This window comes from Ochotona princeps, chromosome 14 (assembly GCF_030435755.1).
Source record: "Ochotona princeps isolate mOchPri1 chromosome 14, mOchPri1.hap1, whole genome shotgun sequence".
Classification (NCBI taxonomy): Eukaryota; Metazoa; Chordata; class Mammalia; order Lagomorpha; family Ochotonidae; genus Ochotona; species Ochotona princeps.
The window spans coordinates 279,367-296,679 of record NC_080845.1 but is presented as its reverse complement, the minus strand read 5'-3'; the positions used below and the strand labels follow the sequence as shown (position 1 = coordinate 296,679).

The window sequence follows — 17,313 nt, the reverse complement described above, 5'->3', positions numbered from 1 at the left end:
GGGCCTCACGGGGGGGCACTGGGCGTAACTGACTCTGGTCCAGGCAAGGGGGCAGGCAGGAGGGGGACCCCGCGTGGACCCTGCAGTTGGCGTCTCCATGCGTCTAACGTCGGCTGGGGCCAGCTGGGGGTCAGCTGGACATCCAAGGTGAAGGGGTGGGCGCCTGAGCCAATTTCACAGGCCTTTTTTTTTTTTTTTTTAGTTTTTCTTTCTTTCTTCTTAAAAAAGATTTATTTATTTTTATTGGAAAGGCAGATATACACAGAGGAAGATCGTCTGTCTGCTGATTCACTCCCCAAGCAGTAACAATGGCCGGAATTGACCTTATCTGAAGCCAGGAGCCAGGAGCCTCCTCCAGGTCTCCCACGGGTGCAGGGTACCAAGGCTTTGGGCCGTCCTCGACTGCATTCCCAGGCCACAGGCAGGGAGCTGGATGGGAAGTGGGGCTGCCGGGATTAGAGCCAGGGCCCACATGGGATCCCAGTGGGGCAGGTTACACTTGAATCACCAAGTGGGCTGCTGGCTGTTGAGCCACTGTAACAGAACTTGTAGTATCCATATCTTTTAAAAAAAAAAGGTGGGGGGGAAGAGCTTACATTTTGATTTTACCTAAGACACCCAAAATACAATTTCAACATGTCATCTAAAACCACGTCCTGGGCACTTTGGATCCCTCTTTCCCGCTACGTCTCAGACCGAGTGTGTTCGATCCTCAGAGCCACCTCAGCGGCCCCACGCCCGGGCTGGCCATGGGCACCGAGCCCAGCAGGTGCCCCAGGCCGGGCTGGGGGGCAGAGAACTACACCTCCCGGCGCGCCCCGGGCCCCGGCGCGCCGCGTGACGCACTTCCTGCGCGGCGGCTGCCGGGGCGGCGGGGCGGCCGAGCGCGAGCAGCTGGCCCCGCCCCGGGCCGCCCGGCGCGCTGACCTTCAGGCCGGGGCGGCGGCGCGATGTTCGTCCAGGAGGACAAGATCTTCGCGGGCAGGGTCCTGCGGCTGCACATCTGCGCGGCCGACGGCGCCGAGTGGCTGGAGGAGGCGGCCGAGGACATGTCGGTGGAGCGGCTCAAGGAGCGCTGCCTCAAACACGTAAGGCCGGGCCGCCCCGCGCCCACCCGCCCACCCGCCTGCCGACCCCGCGCCTGCCGACCCCTCACCCGCCGACCCCTCACCCGCCGACCCCTCACCCGCCGACCCCGCCTGCCGACCCCGCGCCTGCCGACCCCTCACCCGCCCACCCGCCTGCCGACCCCTCACCCGCCTGCAGACCCCAGCCCGGCGTCGGCCCCCGTCCTGACCGGCGTCCAGCCTGCTGTCCCGCGCGGGGCCGGGGCGCGGGGCGGGAGCTGGCGGCCCCGGCGCTTGGGGCTGGCTTGCTGCGGGGTCTCCCCAGGGGCCGAGCCTGCCGCCTGGCAGGTGTCGGGGCGCTGGGCACCGGTCACTTGTGCCCTACAGACCGCTGGCCCCGCGGCCTGCGAGGAGGCACGGGTGGGCGAAGCAGGCTGAGGCGGGCTGGGGGCAGGGCTGCGTGCACCCCGGGGCCTTGGTCGCCCCCCTGCCCCGGGAGGTCAGCTGGCATGGTCAGGCTGGCCGCACAGCCAGGGAAATCCGACACCTGCCGAGCCTGGGCCAGGACGCGGGGATGTGGGGGCGTGGGCACCCGGTCCCGGGGTGCTGAGGTGCGCGGGGGGCGTGGGCACCCGGTCCCGGGGTGCTGAGGTGCGCGGGGGGCGGGCAGGGTCTCCTGCGTGGCTGTGGCTAACTTTCAGATAAAGCCACCGCGACTAATGAAAGCAGTGTGACCAACATCCGACCGTGGCCCCTTCCCGGCATGGCGCCCTGAGACTGCCAGGGTGTGACCAGGCCCCCCCCATCCACCACCAGGTCCCCTGTCCCCTGGCTGTTCGCTGCACGCTGCACGCTGAGTTGGCTTTTCTTTTGCAAATGTTTTCATTGTTAGTGTTGGCGGAGAGGCTCCCTGCCCCCCGGGCTCTGGTCAGGGGGTCACGCAGCAGGTGGACGGGCTTGCGTTTCCGCCTTGTTTCTCGTTTTCTCGTTGTGGCGTGCTGGCCTCCGTGACGCGAGTCAGCACGGTGCGTGCGGAGCCTCGTGGTCACCGTCCACCTGCAGCCTGAGTCGGTTGTGTTCCGCGGAGCGGACAGGCGGCCGCTGGGCCCCATGCCACAGGTGTCCGGTGTCCGCTTGAGTGTCGTCTTGGGTGCCCCCCGCTACGCACCTGTTGCATGAGCCCTGGGGTGGTGTGGGGTGACCCGCAGCGTTGCTGGGTCAGCTCACAGCACCACTGGGCGGGTCTCCCCATTATCTCTGACTAACACATGGCCCAGGTCTTGCCCGGCCACTGTCCCCACCTCCCCAGCTTGCCCTGGGGGGCGGCTGGTGCCAGGCCTGGTGTGGGGCTCAAGTCGCTTCCGGGCTATGTCCTGGGGAGGGGGGCTGCGTCTGCTGTCCAGGCCACGTGTAATTGTCTGTGGGGTGTGCAGGCCCAGTGATATGGGGGCCAGTGGTCTCCATCCTACCAGGCAGGGCTGGTGGGGGTGCACGTGAATCCTGGGGTGCACCCTCAGCCGGTGGCTCTGTGTGCTGGGGCGCCCTTTAGGACTGCTCCCTTCTCGGGTGCCAGGAAGAGCCAGTGTCGTGAGAGGCCTGGCCTGGCTCCCCTGAGCTGGGTGCCCAAGTGCCACTCCAGGTGTCTGGGGAAGCCACCGGGGTTGTGTGCGTCTCCGGGCGGTACCACAGCTCCTGCAGGCCGAGCATGCCTGCCAGCACAGGGCACCCAGGAGCCTCCACTGGCCGCCTGCCGCCCTGGTCTTCAAGGGCCTCTGCTGGCTGACCTCCTGGTGTCCAACAGGGCACAGACACCTCCCCAGGGGCCTCAGCTGCCCTCCTGCCCACTGCCCTGGCGGGTTGGCTGCCACGTGGGGCCTGGGGCCGTGAAGTGCTGCCGCCTGCTGGGGTGGCAGGCCAGGTGCATTGGGTGGCCTGTGTCTGGGCCCATAGTCCTTCACTGGGAGTGTGTCCGTCCGGCAGCTGGGCCTTGTGTGGTGTCCCCCAAGCATGTGGCCGTTCCCTGGGGCCTGTCCGTCACGTGAGGCGTGGGAGGGAAGTGTGTGCTCTCCGCAGGGGTGCCCTGCGAGCAGTGGAAGTCAGCTGGGGAGGTGGCCTTCCGGGTCACCCATGGTGCCCTCGAGTGTGTGTGGGTGTGCATGTGTGGGGTATGTACACGTGTGTATGTGTATGCATGCGTGTACAGCTGTGGTTCATGTGTGCGCACGTGTGGGGTGTGACCATGTGTGTGTGTGCAGGTGTGTGTGGGGTGAGTACAGCTGTGGTGCGTGTGCGTGTGTGTATAGGTGTGCATGTGGGTGTTGGGCGTGTGAGGGGTGTGTGTGTGTATGAGTGTGTGCAGGTGTGGGTGTTGGGCATGTGCATTCGTAGGTGTCCTTGTGCCCGCGGGCCCATCACTGCTGCCCTTCCCGTTTGACGAAGGCCTGGGGCCTGGGCCTCCCTCCCGTGGCTGCCCAGGTTTTGTGGCTTGTCCTGCCCTGGAGCCTTGCACACAGCGGTGTGTCCAGCAGCCCTCTCGGCTGCCCCGGGGCCCGCGCGTTGCCGCTCAGTGCAGGCCGGAGTCGGCGGCCTGGGCTGCCCCCCCTCCTGTGGCCTGGCACTCCCGTCCCAGGCCCGTGTCTGGAAGAATGTGTGTGGCAATGCCTGGAGCGCGGCCAGCAGGAACCCGCAGACCTGCAGTTCGCCTATCTTATGCTGTATAAGATGTGTTTATTGCAAAGCGTTCTAGATGGGGGGGGAGCTTTTCCACCTGCTGCTTCACTCCCCAGTGGCCACAAAGGCCTGCCCAAAGCCGGGCCTGGGCTCCCGTGTGGGCGAGGGACCCTGGCACTTGGGCTGTGCGCCACTGCCCTCCCAGCGCTGACTTGGTGCCAACACGCTGTAGTGCTATGGTGCCAGCCACCTGCCATGCCCCCCGTGCTGTTTATGTAAAGCTGCTCACTGGGGCCGGTGTTTGGCATGGGCCAGGGTGCTTAGCTCCACGCTGGCACCCCGCCTGCACTCCTGGCTGCAGCCTCCTGCCACCGAGCCCCTGGGGAGCAGGTGGTCTCTGCGCCCACAGGGAGATGGCGGTGAGCTCTGGCCCATGGGGAAATCAACAGATGTGATATTTCCTAGCTCCCTGCCTTTCAAATAAAATAAAAAAAATAAAATACTGAAGGGCCCGGTGTGATGGTGTAGCAGTTAAAGTCCTCGCCTTGAACCCGCCAGGATCCCATATGAGCGCCGATTCTAATCCCGGAAGCTCCACTTCCCATCCAGCTCCCTGCCTGTGGCCTGGGAAAGCAGTCGAGGACGGCCCAAAGCCTTGGGACCCTGCACCCGCGTGGGAGACCAGAAGAAGCTCCTGGCTCCTGGCTTTGGATTGGCTCAGCTCCAACTGTTGTGGTCATTTGGGGAGTGAACTATCGGATGGAAGATCTTCCTCTCTGTCTCTCCTCCTTTCCAATAAAAACAAATAAATCTTAAAAAAAAGTGTGACACTAGATTTGCCGTATATTGTAAATGTAAAAGGTCCTTGTTAAAACAAATTTAGAAAAAAAGAAAGTACTGAAAACCGCTCGGCCGATCCTTCCAGACCATAAGGAGGTGGCTGCTGCTTCCCAGCGGGGCGGGTGGCAAGGCTCCGACTGCCCCGGTCCTCCGTGCCAGGGCGAGTGGCCCGCCAGTCGGGCTGTGGGCCTTGGGGCTGTGCCGATGCGTGCCGTCTCTGCTGGGGAGGCTGCCCGCCCTGAAGTCCTCGCTCTGCCTTCCTCTCAGTGTGCTCCGGGGAGCCTGGAGGACCCCAAGAGCGTCACCCATCACAAGCTGATCCATGCCGCCTCCGAGAGGGTGCTGAGTGACACCAAGACCGTCTCTGAAGAGAACATCCAGGACCGAGGTGAGGGCAGACCGGCCGGCGCGCCTGGGCGCTCGTGGCACTGCCCTGGCACCCCGCCTGGCCTCCCACAGGGCAAAGCCATGGCGGAGCGAGTGCGAGTGTGTGGGTGTGGGTCCTGGGCCTCAGGCGGGCCGGGGTCCACCCTCAGGCCCTGGGAGCCCCCGGCACGTGGCCGGCTGAGCTGCAGCTGCCCGAGCACCCGGGTCGGCTGTGGCCTGCAGCCCGTGCCAGCTCTGCCAGGGAGCCTGGCTGTCCACAGGGCTGCGCGGGTGCCATGGGCCCCTGTCTGGCTCTGCTGCCCCTGGCCCGAGGCTGTGTGGGTGACAGCACGGTTCTCCCAGATGTCCTGCTGTTGATCAGAAGGCGCAGTCCGGCCCCGCTCCCCAAGATGGCTGACGTTTCGGCGGAGGAGAAGGTGAGCTCAGAGGGCTGCGGGCTCTGGGGCTCCTCCAGGCAGCGAGGGGCATTGGAGCCATTCTGGGTGTCTGTGGGAGCACCCCCAGGGACAGGGGTCCAGGGAATGTGCCGGGACTGTACCTGGCCTGTCCACTGCCTCCTGCAGGGCCGAGCTGGGCATCTGGAGCTGTCCAGTGGGGCTGCGGGTGGGCAGCATGGTGCCAGGGGTGGACTCAGGCCCCTCCCCTCCCCTCCCCTCTCCTTACCCCCTCCACTGTGTGCCCATGGGACTGTGTCCCCTGAGCTGACCCGGGTGTCCATGGGACTGTGTCCCCTGCGCTGACCTGGGTGCCTCGGGGTGCAGGGGCGTGGGGGTGCAGGGGCGCGGGGGTGCAGATGTGGGATGCGGGGGTGCAGATGTGGGGTGCAGGGGTGTGGGGTGCTAGCCCCAGGGCCTGACTGGGTATGGAGCGTTGCAGGGCCTTCTCCAAGCAGTTGTGAGTCTGGGTTCCTCTGCTTATCTGAGGCTGCACCTGGCTGGGGGGTTGCCCAGGGCGGGCTGCCCTGCCCATCAGCTGTGCCCAGCACTGGGCCTGACCCTGCTTGCGTGCCACGACTTGGCGGGCTGGGCTGTCCTCCGCTGCCGCCTCTGCCTGCCCAGACTTGAGTGCTGTGCCTGTGGGTCTGCCCCAGCGCCCAGCGCCCAGCGCCCAGCGGGGCCTCCTTACTCTGCACGTATGTGGAGCCTCGCAGACTGGAACATGGAGCTGAGGAAATGTCTCTAGGACAGAGAAATTTGAAATCCATTCAGTTTCTCCCCACAATAAGCAGTGTAAGGCCAACTTGAAATTGGAGGGACACTGAGCTGTGTCCCTCCCAGGTCAGCTGCAGTGGCCTGTCTTGGCCGCTGAGCCTGGGGCCTGGCCTGAAGGAGGTGACGGGCCCAACGCCCTGGCCACCCGAGCCGCCGAGCCGGGAGTCACCGCCCTGTCCTGCTCGGCCAGACAGCTGCTATGGTGGAAGAATCCTTGTAGGCATAGATTTCAACTTTTCTTTTTAAGGTTTATTTATTTTTATTGGAAGGTCAGATATTACAGAGAGGAGGAGTGACAGAGAGGAAGATCTTCTGTCCGATGATTCACTCCTCAAGTGGCCACAACAGCCAGAGCTGAGCTAATCTGAAGCCAGGAGCCAGGAGCCAGGAGCCAGGAGCCAGGAGCCAGGATCCCCTTCCGGGTCTCCCATGCGGGTGCAGGGTCCCAAGACTTTGGGCCGTCCTCGACTGCTTTCCCAGGACCCAAGCAGGGAGCTGGATGGGAAATGGAGCAGCTGGGACACAAAATGGTGCTCATATGGGGTGCAGGCATGGTATTTAATTTGAATGGCAGAGAGAGAGAGAAATGGCCACAGGCTGAGGCTGGCTGGTCTGACGTCAGAAGCCCATCTGGGTCTCCTGTGGGCGCAGCGCCTGGCACTGGGGCCGTCCTGCATGGCTTTCCCAGGCCATTAGTGGCACGGTAGGATGGGGAGCCCTATCCTCCGGTTGTTTTCCTGTTATCATTTGTTGGAGACCCCTGCGTTGTCCAGTCCAGTGGTCAGTTCTCAGTCCTTGTCCCCTCCCCCGAGCACCCCACAGTTGTTTCTGTGCAACTTGGCAACCCTGGTGGGAGTGGCGCAGTGGCGGGCGAGCTCTGCCAGCCCGAGTCCCCAGCTTGGGCTGCTCAGGCCGCTCTTCAGGGGCTGGAGGGCAGCCTGGGCCTCTGCGGTGCTGCCCAGGGTGGGCTCCTGGTGCAGGCCTTGGGAGTGCTGCGGCCTGAGGGGTTTCACGCACCCCGGGGCTCGATTCCTCTCCTGTCTAATGTCCTCATGACTTACTTTGATCCTGTTTGGAGGTGTCTCCCGCCCTCCGCTTCTCCCTCAGATGTGTGCCACCTAGTTGCAGGCAGGAGCTCAGAGCCCAGACGCTGGAGCCTGGGCCCTGGTCCCCGGAGCCCAGACCCTGGAGCCTGGGCCCTGGAGCCTGGAGCCCCCGGGTCGGAAGCCTGGGCCCTGGTCCCTGGAGCCCCCCGGGTCAGAAGCCTGGGCCCTGGTCCCTGGAGCCTGGAGCCTGGAGCCTGGGCCCTGGAGCCTGGAGCCTGGAGCCCCCCGGGTCGGAAGCCTGGGCCCTGGTCCCCGGAGCCCAGACCCTGGAGCCTGGGCCCTGGAGCCTGGAGCCTGGAGCCCCCCGGGTCGGAAGCCTGGGCCCTGGTCCCTGGAGCCCAGACCTTGGAGCCTGGGCCCTGGAGCCTGGAGCCTGGAGCCCCCCGGGTTGGAAGCCTGGGCCCTGGTCCCCGGAGCCCAGACCCTGGAGCCTGGACCCTGGAGCCCAGAGCCCCCGGGTCGGAAGCCTGGGGGTTGACCCCAAGTGTGCTTGGGTAGGAAGCTGGTGGGAAGTGGTTTCTGTGCTGCCTTGCAGGGGGACCACGGCCACGTGTGGGCTCTGTGGCTCCTGTGCAGTCCCCGTGGCCTCCACTGTGCCCTTCATGGCCGTGCCCAGAGTCCGAGTGGTGGGCTGACAGGAAGTGCTGCCTCATCGCTGGCTCTGCTCTTTCCTGTGCAGAAGAAGCAGGAGCAGAAGGCTCCCGACAAAGATGCCATACTCCGAGCAACAGCCAAGCTGCCCTCGTGTGGTGCCGACCGGGCGGCAGCCCAGAGCAGCCCACGAGACGTGAGTGCCCGCCGGCTGGGGGCTGCGAGGGGCGTCTGGGGCCCTGCTCCCGTGTCCTTGCGGCTTCTGCGTAGGCCTAAAGTCATTGCAGCGTGTGTAAGCAGACACAGTGTGTGCTGCGGAGGTGCTGGCCCCCTGCCCTCCGTTGGGCCGGGCTCTCCCTTGGGCCTGGATGGGCTCGCGGAGGCTTGTGCTGGGCACACCTCTGCAGGTGGCAGCCTCGGGCCCGGTGACCCCCAGACAGACCACAGGCCCAGCTCATGTTAGGGATGGAGCTTGTGGGCCCCGCCAGAGGTGTCCCACCTGTCGTGGGCAGCTCCCAGGTGGTGAGTCACATGGGGGCTCAGGGGTCCCCCCACACCCCAGACTGAGTGCTGTGTGACCGGGCCTGCTGTGAGGGGGTCTCTGGCCACGTTCACTGGCTGCTTCATGTACCAGGTGTGGGTCAGAGACCCCACTCCCGCGACGCCACGCCAGCCAGCGCCTGGCCTCTGACCTCGGCTGGCCGCGCCTGTCCCTGTGGTCTGGTCCCAGAGGGTCAGTGGGCCACGTGGCTGTCGCCTCTGCCCACAGTTCCAGACGGAGCTGCGGAAGATCCTGGTGTCTCTCATCGAGGTGGCTAGGAAGCTGCTGGCGCTGAGCCCGGACGCCGTGGAACTCTTCAAGAAGGCCAACGGTAGGAGCGGGCGCGCTGGCACGGCGGGCTGGGCTGCGTCCTGGGCACTCGGGCCTCACGTGTCCGCCGCTGCCCACAGCCATGCTGGACGAGGATGAGGAGGAGCGCCTGGACGAGACGGCCCTGCGGCAGCTCACGGAGATGGGCTTCCCCGAGAGCAGGGCCTCCAAGGCCCTCCGGCTGAACCAGTACGTCGGCTCGGATTCGTTCCCTGGGGTTCCGAGGGTGCAGGGCTCCTGCGGACACCTGCCTGGTGGCCAGTCCCTGCCTGACGGTTCTGAGGTGTCGGTCACCTTTCTGAATTCTCAGTGGGGGGCTGTCCTTTGGGGGCCCTCATGGCAAATGTCCCTTCGCCCATGGCCCTGCCTGGGGCCCTGGCTTTGCCTCTTAGCCTGTGTTGAGCCTTGCAAGGGGGGGCCGTCCCAGGTGGCCACGGGCCGGCTGCCTTTGTGGACGAGGCCTCCCGGGGACGTGGGCTCCATGCTGGGCTGGAGGAGCCCGGGGGCAGGGTCCCTGGCGCCTGGGCGGCTCTGAGGGCTGTGCTGGCTGTGAGCTGGCGGCGTGGGCACGGCCGTGGTGCTCCTTTCCAGCATGTCGGTGCCTCAGGCCATGGAGTGGCTGATCGAGCACGCCGAAGACCCCACCGTGGACGCCCCTCTCCCTGGCCGTGCCTCGCCGGGAGCCGAGGCTGCTGCGGGGCCAAGTGTGGGGGAAGCGGAGGCCCGGGATGAGCTCACGGATGTCTTCAAGAAGATTCGGAGGAAGCGGGAGTTTCGGGCAGATGCTCGGGTGCGTGTCGCTGAGCTTTTGTCGTGTGGCTGAGGCAGGCTTGCTGTGCAGAGCTGGGGAGGGAGCCCCCAGGCCCAGCCTGCCTGGCATTGCCCACAGTCCCCTGTGGATGCCCCCGAGAGCCAGCCAGCTGAGCCTGTCCTTGGCAGGTGTCCTTGTGTGCGATGGAGACAGGCTGGGACTTGTGCCTTCCCCACCTCTCCTGATGCCACCGTGTGCCCCGTGCAGGCCGTCGTGGCCCTCATGGAGATGGGCTTCGACGAGAAGGAGGTGCTCGACGCTCTGCGTGTGAACAACAACCAGCAGGGCGCCGCGGTGAGTCCTGCGTGCGGGCCCGGGGAGGCCGCTCTGCAAGGGCCCCTGACCCTGGCACCTGCTGGGCGGGCTGCAGCTGCGAACAGGAATCCAGCTGCTGCTGGCCTGCTCTGGTTGGAGCCCGGGTCCCACCTGGGTGCAGCTGTGCTTACTGCACCACACCCGCCCTGGCACCATGGGGTGGCTCGAGGGGCCCAGAACCTACAGAGCTGAGGATATTCTAGGCTTGAGCATTTGGTGCCTGTTCAGGGTGGGAGGCCATGGTGGCCATGGGGAGGGTGTGGGCCATGGAGGGTGGGAGGCCATGGTGGCCAGGGGGACAATGTGGGCCATGGAGGGTGGGAGGCCATGGTGGCCATGGGGAGGGTGTGGGCCACGGAGGTGGGAGGCCATGGTGGCCATGGGGAGGGTGTGGGCCATGGAGGGTGGGAGGCCATGGTGGCCGGGGGAGGGTGTGGGCCATGGAGGGTGGGAGGCCATGGTGGCCATGGGGAGGGTGTGGGCCATGGAGGGTGGGAGGCCATGGTGGCCATGTGGAGGGTGTGGGCCACGGAGGGTGGGAGGCCATGGTGGCCATGTGGAGGGTGTGGGCCATGGAGGGTGGGAGGCCATGGTGGCCGGGGGAGGGTGTGGGCCATGGAGGGTGGGAGGCCATGGTGGCCATGGGGAGGGTGTGGGCCATGGAGGGTGGGAGGCCATGGTGGCCATGGGGAGGGTGTGGGCCACGGAGGGTGGGAGGCCATGGTGGCCATGGGGAGGGTGTGGGCCACAGAGGGTGGGAGCCATGGTGGCCATGGGGAGGGTGTGGGCCACGGAGGGTGGGAGGGCGCTGTGGCCATGGGGAGGGTGTGGGCCACAGAGGGTGGGAGCCATGGTGGCCATGGGGAGGGTGTGGGCCACGGAGGGTGGGAGGCCATGGTGGCCGTGGTGTGCAGGTACCTCTGTGACAGGAGCTTGGTGGTGAGGGCAGGGCAGACTCTAAATCTTTCTGGGTGGGCTTCTCCAGTGCTCACATTAAGTACCAGAAGTGGTGTTGTAAGCCGCCAGGAGTCTGTGTCCCCTCAGGACCCCAGGAGCTCCTGGAAGCCACAGTGGTGCCTGTGACAGGCAGTGAGCCAACACCACCACACTCCTGCCTTTGTAGTGTGAGTGGCTGCTGGGAGACCGGAAGCCATCGCCCGAGGAGCTGGACCAGGGCATCGACCCGGAGAGCCCCCTCTTTCAGGCCATCTTGGACAACCCTGTGGTGCAGCTGGGTCTGACCAACCCCAAGACGTTGCTGGGTACGTGGTGTCCTCCTCTCACTGACCTGGGTGTGGCTGGGGCTGTGGGCCCCACCACCAGGACTCAGGGCCAGTCCTGGGGCTGGTCCTCAGGACCTCAGACCGGAGCCCAGAGCCTGCTGAGGGCAGGGGTGGCTTGCACATACCTCGCGGGGCCATGGGTGGCAATTTACTAGCAGCTATGTACACACAGAAGTGTGAGTAGCTGAAAGGTCAGTAATGAAGCAAGCCAGAGCACTCAGCGCCCTGAGTGTGTGTGAATGTGTGAGTGACTGAAGGTGTCTGGCACTGTAGGTGTGTGTGTGACTGAAGGTGTGTGACACTGTAGGTGTGTGTGTGACTGAAGGTGTCTGACACTGTAGGTGTGTGTGTGACTGAAGGTGTGTGACACTGTAGGTGTGTGTGTGACTGAAGGTGTCTGACACTGTAGGTGTGTGTGTGACTGAAGGTGTCTGACACTGTAGGTGTGTGTGTGACTGAAGGTGTCTGACACTGTAGGTGTGTGTGTGACTGAAGGTGTGTGACACTGTAGGTGTGTGTGTGACTGAAGGTGTCTGACACTGTAGGTGTGTGTGTGACTGAAGGTGTCTGACACTGTACGTGTGTGTGACTGAAGGTGTCTGACACTGTAGGTGTGTGTGTGACTGAAGGTGTCTGACACTGTAGGTGTGTGTGTGAAGGTGTCTGACACTGTAGGTGTGTGAGTGACTGAAGGTGTCTGACACTGTAGGTGTGTGTGTGAAGGTGTCTGACACTGTAGGTGTGTGAGTGACTGAAGGTGTCTGACACTGTAGGTGTGTGTGTGACTGAAGGTGTCTGACACTGTAGGTGTGTGTGACTGAAGGTGTCTGACACTGTAGGTGTGTGTGTGAAGGTGTGTGACACTGTAGGTGTGTGTGACTGAAGGTGTGTGACACTGTAGGTGTGTGAGTGACTGAAGGTGTGTGACACTGTAGGTGTGTGAGTGACTGAAGGTGTCTGACACTGTAGCTGTGTGGGTGAAGGTGTCTGACACTGTGGGTGTGTGAGTGACTGAAGGTGTCTGACACTGTAGGTGTGTGTGTGACTGAAGGTGTCTGACACTGTAGGTGTGTGTGACTGAAGGTGTCTGACACTGTAGGTGTGTGTGTGAAGGTGTCTGACACTGTAGGTGTGTGTGACTGAAGGTGTCTGACACTGTAGGTGTGTGTGTGACTGAAGGTGTCTGACACTGTAGGTGTGTGACTGACTGAAGGTGTGTGACACTGTAGGTGTGTGTGTGTGAAGGTGTCTGACACTGTAGGTGTGTGTGTGACTGAAGGTGTGTGACACTGTAGGTGTGTGAGTGACTGAAGGTGTCTGACACTGTACGTGTGTGTGTGAAGGTATCTGACACTGTAGGTGTGTGAGTGACTGAAGGTGTCTGACACTGTAGGTGTGTGTGTGACTGAAGGTGTGTGACACTGTAGGTGTGTGTGACTGAAGGTGTCTGACACTGTAGGTGTGTGTGACTGAAGGTGTCTGACACAGTAGGTGTGTGTGACTGAAGGTGTGTGACACTGTAGGTGTGTGTGACTGAAGGTGTCTGACACTGTAGGTGTGTGTGTGAAGGTGTGTGACACTGTAGGTGTGTGAGTGACTGAAGGTGTCTGACACTGTAGGTGTGTGTGACTGAAGGTGTCTGACACTGTAGGTGTGTGTGTGAAGGTGTCTGACACTGTAGGTGTGTGTGACTGAAGGTGTGTGACACTGTAGGTGTGTGTGTGACTGAAGGTGTCTTACACTGTAGGTGTGTGTGTGACTGAAGGTGTCTGACACTGTAGGTGTGTGTGTGAAGGTGTCTGACACTGTAGGTGTGTGAGTGACTGAAGGTGTGTGACACTGTAGGTGTGTGTGTGACTGAAGGTGTCTGACACTGTAGGTGTGTGTGTGACTGAAGGTGTCTGACACTGTAGGTGTGTGTGTGAAGGTGTCTGACACTGTAGGTGTGAGTGACTGAAGGTGTGTGACACTGTAGGTGTGTGTGTGACTGAAGGTGTCTGACACTGTAGGTGTGTGTGACTGAAGGTGTGTGACACTGTAGGTGTGTGAGTGACTGAAGGTGTCTGACACTGTAGGTGTGTGTGTGACTGAAGGTGTGTGACACTGTAGGTGTGTGTGACTGAAGGTGTCTGACACTGTAGGTGTGTGTGTGACTGAAGGTGTGTGACACTGTAGGTGTGTGAGTGACTGAAGGTGTCTGACACTGTAGGTGTGTGTGACTGAAGGTGTCTGACACTGTACGTGTGTGTGTGACTGAAGGTGTCTGACACTGTAGGTGTGTGTGACTGAAGGTGTCTGACACTGTAGGTGTGTGTGTGACTGAAGGTGTCTGACACTGTAGGTGTGTGTGACTGAAGGTGTGTGACACTGTAGGTGTGTGAGTGACTGAAGGTGTCTGACACTGTAGGTGTGTGTGTGACTGAAGGTGTGTGACACTGTAGGTGTGTGTGTGAAGGTGTCTGACACTGTAGGTGTGTGAGTGACTGAAGGTGTCTGACACTGTAGGTGTGTGTGACTGAAGGTGTGTGACACTAGGTGTGTGTGTGACTGAAGGTGTCTGACACTGTAGGTGTGTGTGACTGAAGGTGTGTGACACTGTAGGTGTGTGTGTGACTGAAGGTGTCTGACACTGTAGGTGTGTGTGTGAAGGTGTGTGACACTGTAGGTGTGTGTGACTGAAGGTGTCTGACACTGTAGGTGTGTGAGTGACTGAAGGTGTCTGACACTGTAGGTGTGTGAGTGACTGAAGGTGTCTGACACTGTAGGTGTGTGAGTGACTGAAGGTGTCTGACACTGTAGCTGTGTGGGTGAAGGTGTCTGACACTGTGGGTGTGTGAGTGACTGAAGGTGTGTGACACTGTAGGTGTGTGAGTGACTGAAGGTGTCTGACACTGTAGGTGTGTGTGACTGAAGGTGTCTGACACTGTGGGTGTGTGAGTGACTGAAGGTGTCTGACACTGTAGGTGTGTGTGACTGAAGGTGTCTGACACTGTAGGTGTGTGTGTGACTGAAGGTGTGTGACACTGTAGGTGTGTGTGTGAAGGTGTCTGACACTGTAGGTGTGTGAGTGACTGAAGGTGTGTGACACTGTAGGTGTGTGTGTGACTGAAGGTGTCTGACACTGTAGGTGTGTGTGTGTGAAGGTGTCTGACACTGTAGGTGTGTGTGTGAAGGTGTCTGACACTGTAGGTGTGTGTGACTGAAGTTGTCTGACACTGTAGGTGTGTGTGACTGAAGGTGACTGACACTGTAGGTGTGTGTGTGAAGGTGTCTGACACTGTAGGTGTGTGTGACTGAAGGTGTGTGACACTGTAGGTGTGTGAGTGACTGAAGGTGTCTGACACTGTAGGTGTGTGTGACTGAAGGTGTCTGTGACTGCGGGCAGGATGGCCAAGGGTCTGGGTGTGTCTCCCGGGCGTGTCTGCCATTGGCTTTACAGTTGCTCCTCAGTGTGGTGTGGCGCTGACCAAACTCTTCCTGGCTTTCAGATGTTATTTCTGTGTGCTGTAGGTTTACCCCTGCTAAAGCAGGGAGATGGGGAGATGGGGGTCTCTCACTGCTGGCAGCTCTCCACAGTCCTCCAGCAGCCTGTGTGGGCCAGGCCGAAGCAGGATTACAGTCAGTCTGGGTCTCCCACATGGGTGGCAGGGCACTGGGCCAGGAACCACGCCCCGTCATGCCATGACCAAGCATGCTGTGGGGCGCTGTGGGAAGCAGAGCAGGACCCCATCGCATGGCTTGTCCATTCGTTGTCACCGACTTGTTGTGTTCATTCCTGCTCTCCTGGGAGCAAAAGGGAGCCAGGTTCCAGGCCTGTGGGTGGAGCAGCCCCCATTGCAGGCGCCCAGCATCCCTGGGGCTCCAACTCCAAGGGCCACCCATTCCAGGGGGCCCCTCAGCAGGGATTTTAGGCCACAATCTTAGGGCCCGCCTTCATGTCCAGGGTCTGCAGTGTGGCTGTGGGGTGTTTTTCACGCGGCCACTAAGGGTTTCATTTCTTTGTTTTTTAAAAATTTTTTTTAATTCATTAATTACATTGTATTATGTGACACAGTTTCATAGGTACTGGGATTCTCCCCACCCCTCCCCAAACCCTCCCACCATGGTGGATTCCTCCACCTTGTTGCATAACCACAGTTCAAGTTCAGTTGAGATTCCCCCATTGCAAGCATGGGTTTCATTTCTTTGTCAACAGTTCGTATTTGAAGTTTTTCTCTGGATCAGGTGGTTTTCGGAGGGTGGGAGTGGGGTACAGGCTGAGGGAGGGTGTGGGGTACAGGCTGAGGGAGGGTGGGCGTGGGGTACAGGCTAAGGGAGGGAGTGGGGTACAGGCTGAGGGAGGGCGTGGGGTACAGGCTGAGGGAGGGTGGGAGTGGGGTACAGGCTGAGGGTGGGAGTGGGGTACAGGCTGAGGGAGGGTGGGCATGGGGTACAGGCTGCGGGAGGGAGTGGGGTACAGGCTGAGGGAGGGCGTGGGGTACAGGCTGTGGGAGGGTGGGAGTGGGGTACAGGCTGAGGGAGGGCGTGGGGTACAGGCTGAGGGAGGGTGGGAGTGGGGTACAGGCTGAGGGAGGGTGGGAGTGGGGTACAGGCTGAGGGAGGGCATGGGGTACAGGCTGAGGGTGGGAGTGGGGTACAGGCTGAGGGAGGGTGGGCGTGGGGTACAGGCTGAGGGAGGGCGTGGGGTACAGGCTGAGGGAGGGCGTGGGGTACAGGCTGAGGGAAGCCAGGTCCCAGCGCTGTTGCCAGCTGGCTTCCTCAAAGCCGTGTGCCCAGTCCCCGCACTGCCGCTGTGCGATGGTGTGGGCGTGGTCAGGCCTGCGGGGCTGGGGCTGGCGCTCACTGCGCTGTCCCTGCAGCTTTTGAAGACATGTTGGAGAACCCGCTCAACAGCACCCAGTGGATGAACGACCCCGAGACCGGCCCCGTCATGCTGCAGATCTCCAGGGTCTTCCAGACGCTCAACCGCACGTAGGTGGCGCCCGGCTGCCGGCGCCCCCGAGCCACTCCCTGCACCAGACGGCAGCATGGACGGGCCGACACTGTTCACCGGGAGCCCTGGAGCTGTGCCAGCCTCCCCAGATGCGGCCGGCTCGACCCTGGGCCTTGGTGTGGAACCCGCTGTCATCTGTAAGAAGGCGTGTTTAATGTTGAGGCCAGACAGCTCGCTTGGCTAGAGCACTCCCTGTGGGCGCTTCTTTAATAAATGAACCCTGTTTTCCTAAGGTGTTCACATGCTCAACACCCTGTGTGGCCTGGGGCCTCCCCAGGCTCCCGTGGGTCTTGGGACGGGCCGTGGGGCTGCTGGGAGCCGGCCCTGGTCATGGGGTGGCCCGGCGGCAGGTGCCCGTCTCTGCCTGCAGGCTTCCTCCTGGCCAGAAGCGCTCCCTTTCCAGGGCCTCTCTGGGTGAGCACTGGTCTGCCCAGGGGCAGGGGACCCCTCACAGAGGGCTGCTCCGTGGTAGCTGAGCGTGATGACGTTAAGGAATGTCCTGTGCCGACACCCAGGGCTTGTTTGGTCCTTGAGACCTGCTTCGTGAATTGGTGGGTATATTGTGTTAAGCTGTCCTGTGGCACTGGCATCCCAGACGGGTGCTGGTTCAGGTCTGGGCGCTGGCATCCCAGACGGCTGCTGGTTCAGGTCCGGGCGCTGGCATCCCAGACGGCTGCTGGTTCAGGTCCGGGCGCTGGCATCCCAGACGGCTGCTGGTTCAGGTCTGGCTGCTCCGTTCCTTTTTTTTTTTTTTTTTTAAGATTTATTTATTTTTATTGCAATGTCAGATATACAGAGAGAAGGCAAGAGAAGAAAGATCTTCTATCTGTTGATTCACTCTCCAAGTGACTGCAATGGCCGGGGCTGATCTGAAGCCAGGAACTTCCTCCAGGTCTCCCAACCGGGTGCAGGGTCCCAAGGCTTCGGGCCGTCCTCGACTGCTTTCCCAGGCCACAGGCGGGGAGCTGGATGGGAAGTGGGGCCGCCTGGATACAAACTGGTGCCCATATGGGATCCTGGTGCGTGCAAGGTGAGGACTTTGGCCACTCGGCTACCATGCCGGGCCCCTTGGCTTCTCTGCTTCCGACCCAGCTCCGGCCCATGGCCTAGGAAAGTGGAGGATGACCCAAGTCCTTGGGCCCCTGCACCCGGGTGGAGGGCCTGGCTC

The 17,313-nt window shown here is 62.0% G+C and overlaps 1 protein-coding gene across 1 annotated transcript; it reads left to right on the top strand.

The window, feature by feature from the left end:
- Nucleotides 1-857: 857 nt before the first annotated feature.
- UBAC1 (UBA domain containing 1) lies at nt 858-16,377 on the top strand. Its single transcript, XM_058672666.1, has 10 exons — nt 858-1,088; nt 4,845-4,965; nt 5,307-5,380; nt 7,961-8,068; nt 8,642-8,744; nt 8,824-8,932; nt 9,335-9,533; nt 9,762-9,848; nt 10,993-11,131; nt 16,012-16,377. The coding sequence occupies exons 1-10, from the start codon at nt 951-953 to the stop codon at nt 16,125-16,127; spliced, it is 1,194 nt and encodes a 397-aa protein (XP_058528649.1). The 5' UTR covers nt 858-950; the 3' UTR covers nt 16,128-16,377.
- The last annotated feature ends 936 nt before the right edge of the window (nt 16,378-17,313 follow it).

What these genes read in the sequence shown, in the direction of transcription:
- UBAC1 (XM_058672666.1), top strand. Translation starts at nt 951, where the DNA reads ATGTTCGTCCAGGAGGACAAGATCTTCGCGGGCAGGGTCCTGCGGCTG. An exon ending in AGGAGCGCTGCCTCAAACAC is followed by an intron (nt 1,089 to 4,844) that starts GTAAGGCCGGGC and finishes CCTTCCTCTCAG; the next exon opens with TGTGCTCCGGGGAGCCTGGA. An exon ending in CCCAGAGCAGCCCACGAGAC is followed by an intron (nt 8,069 to 8,641) that starts GTGAGTGCCCGC and finishes CTCTGCCCACAG; the next exon opens with TTCCAGACGGAGCTGCGGAA.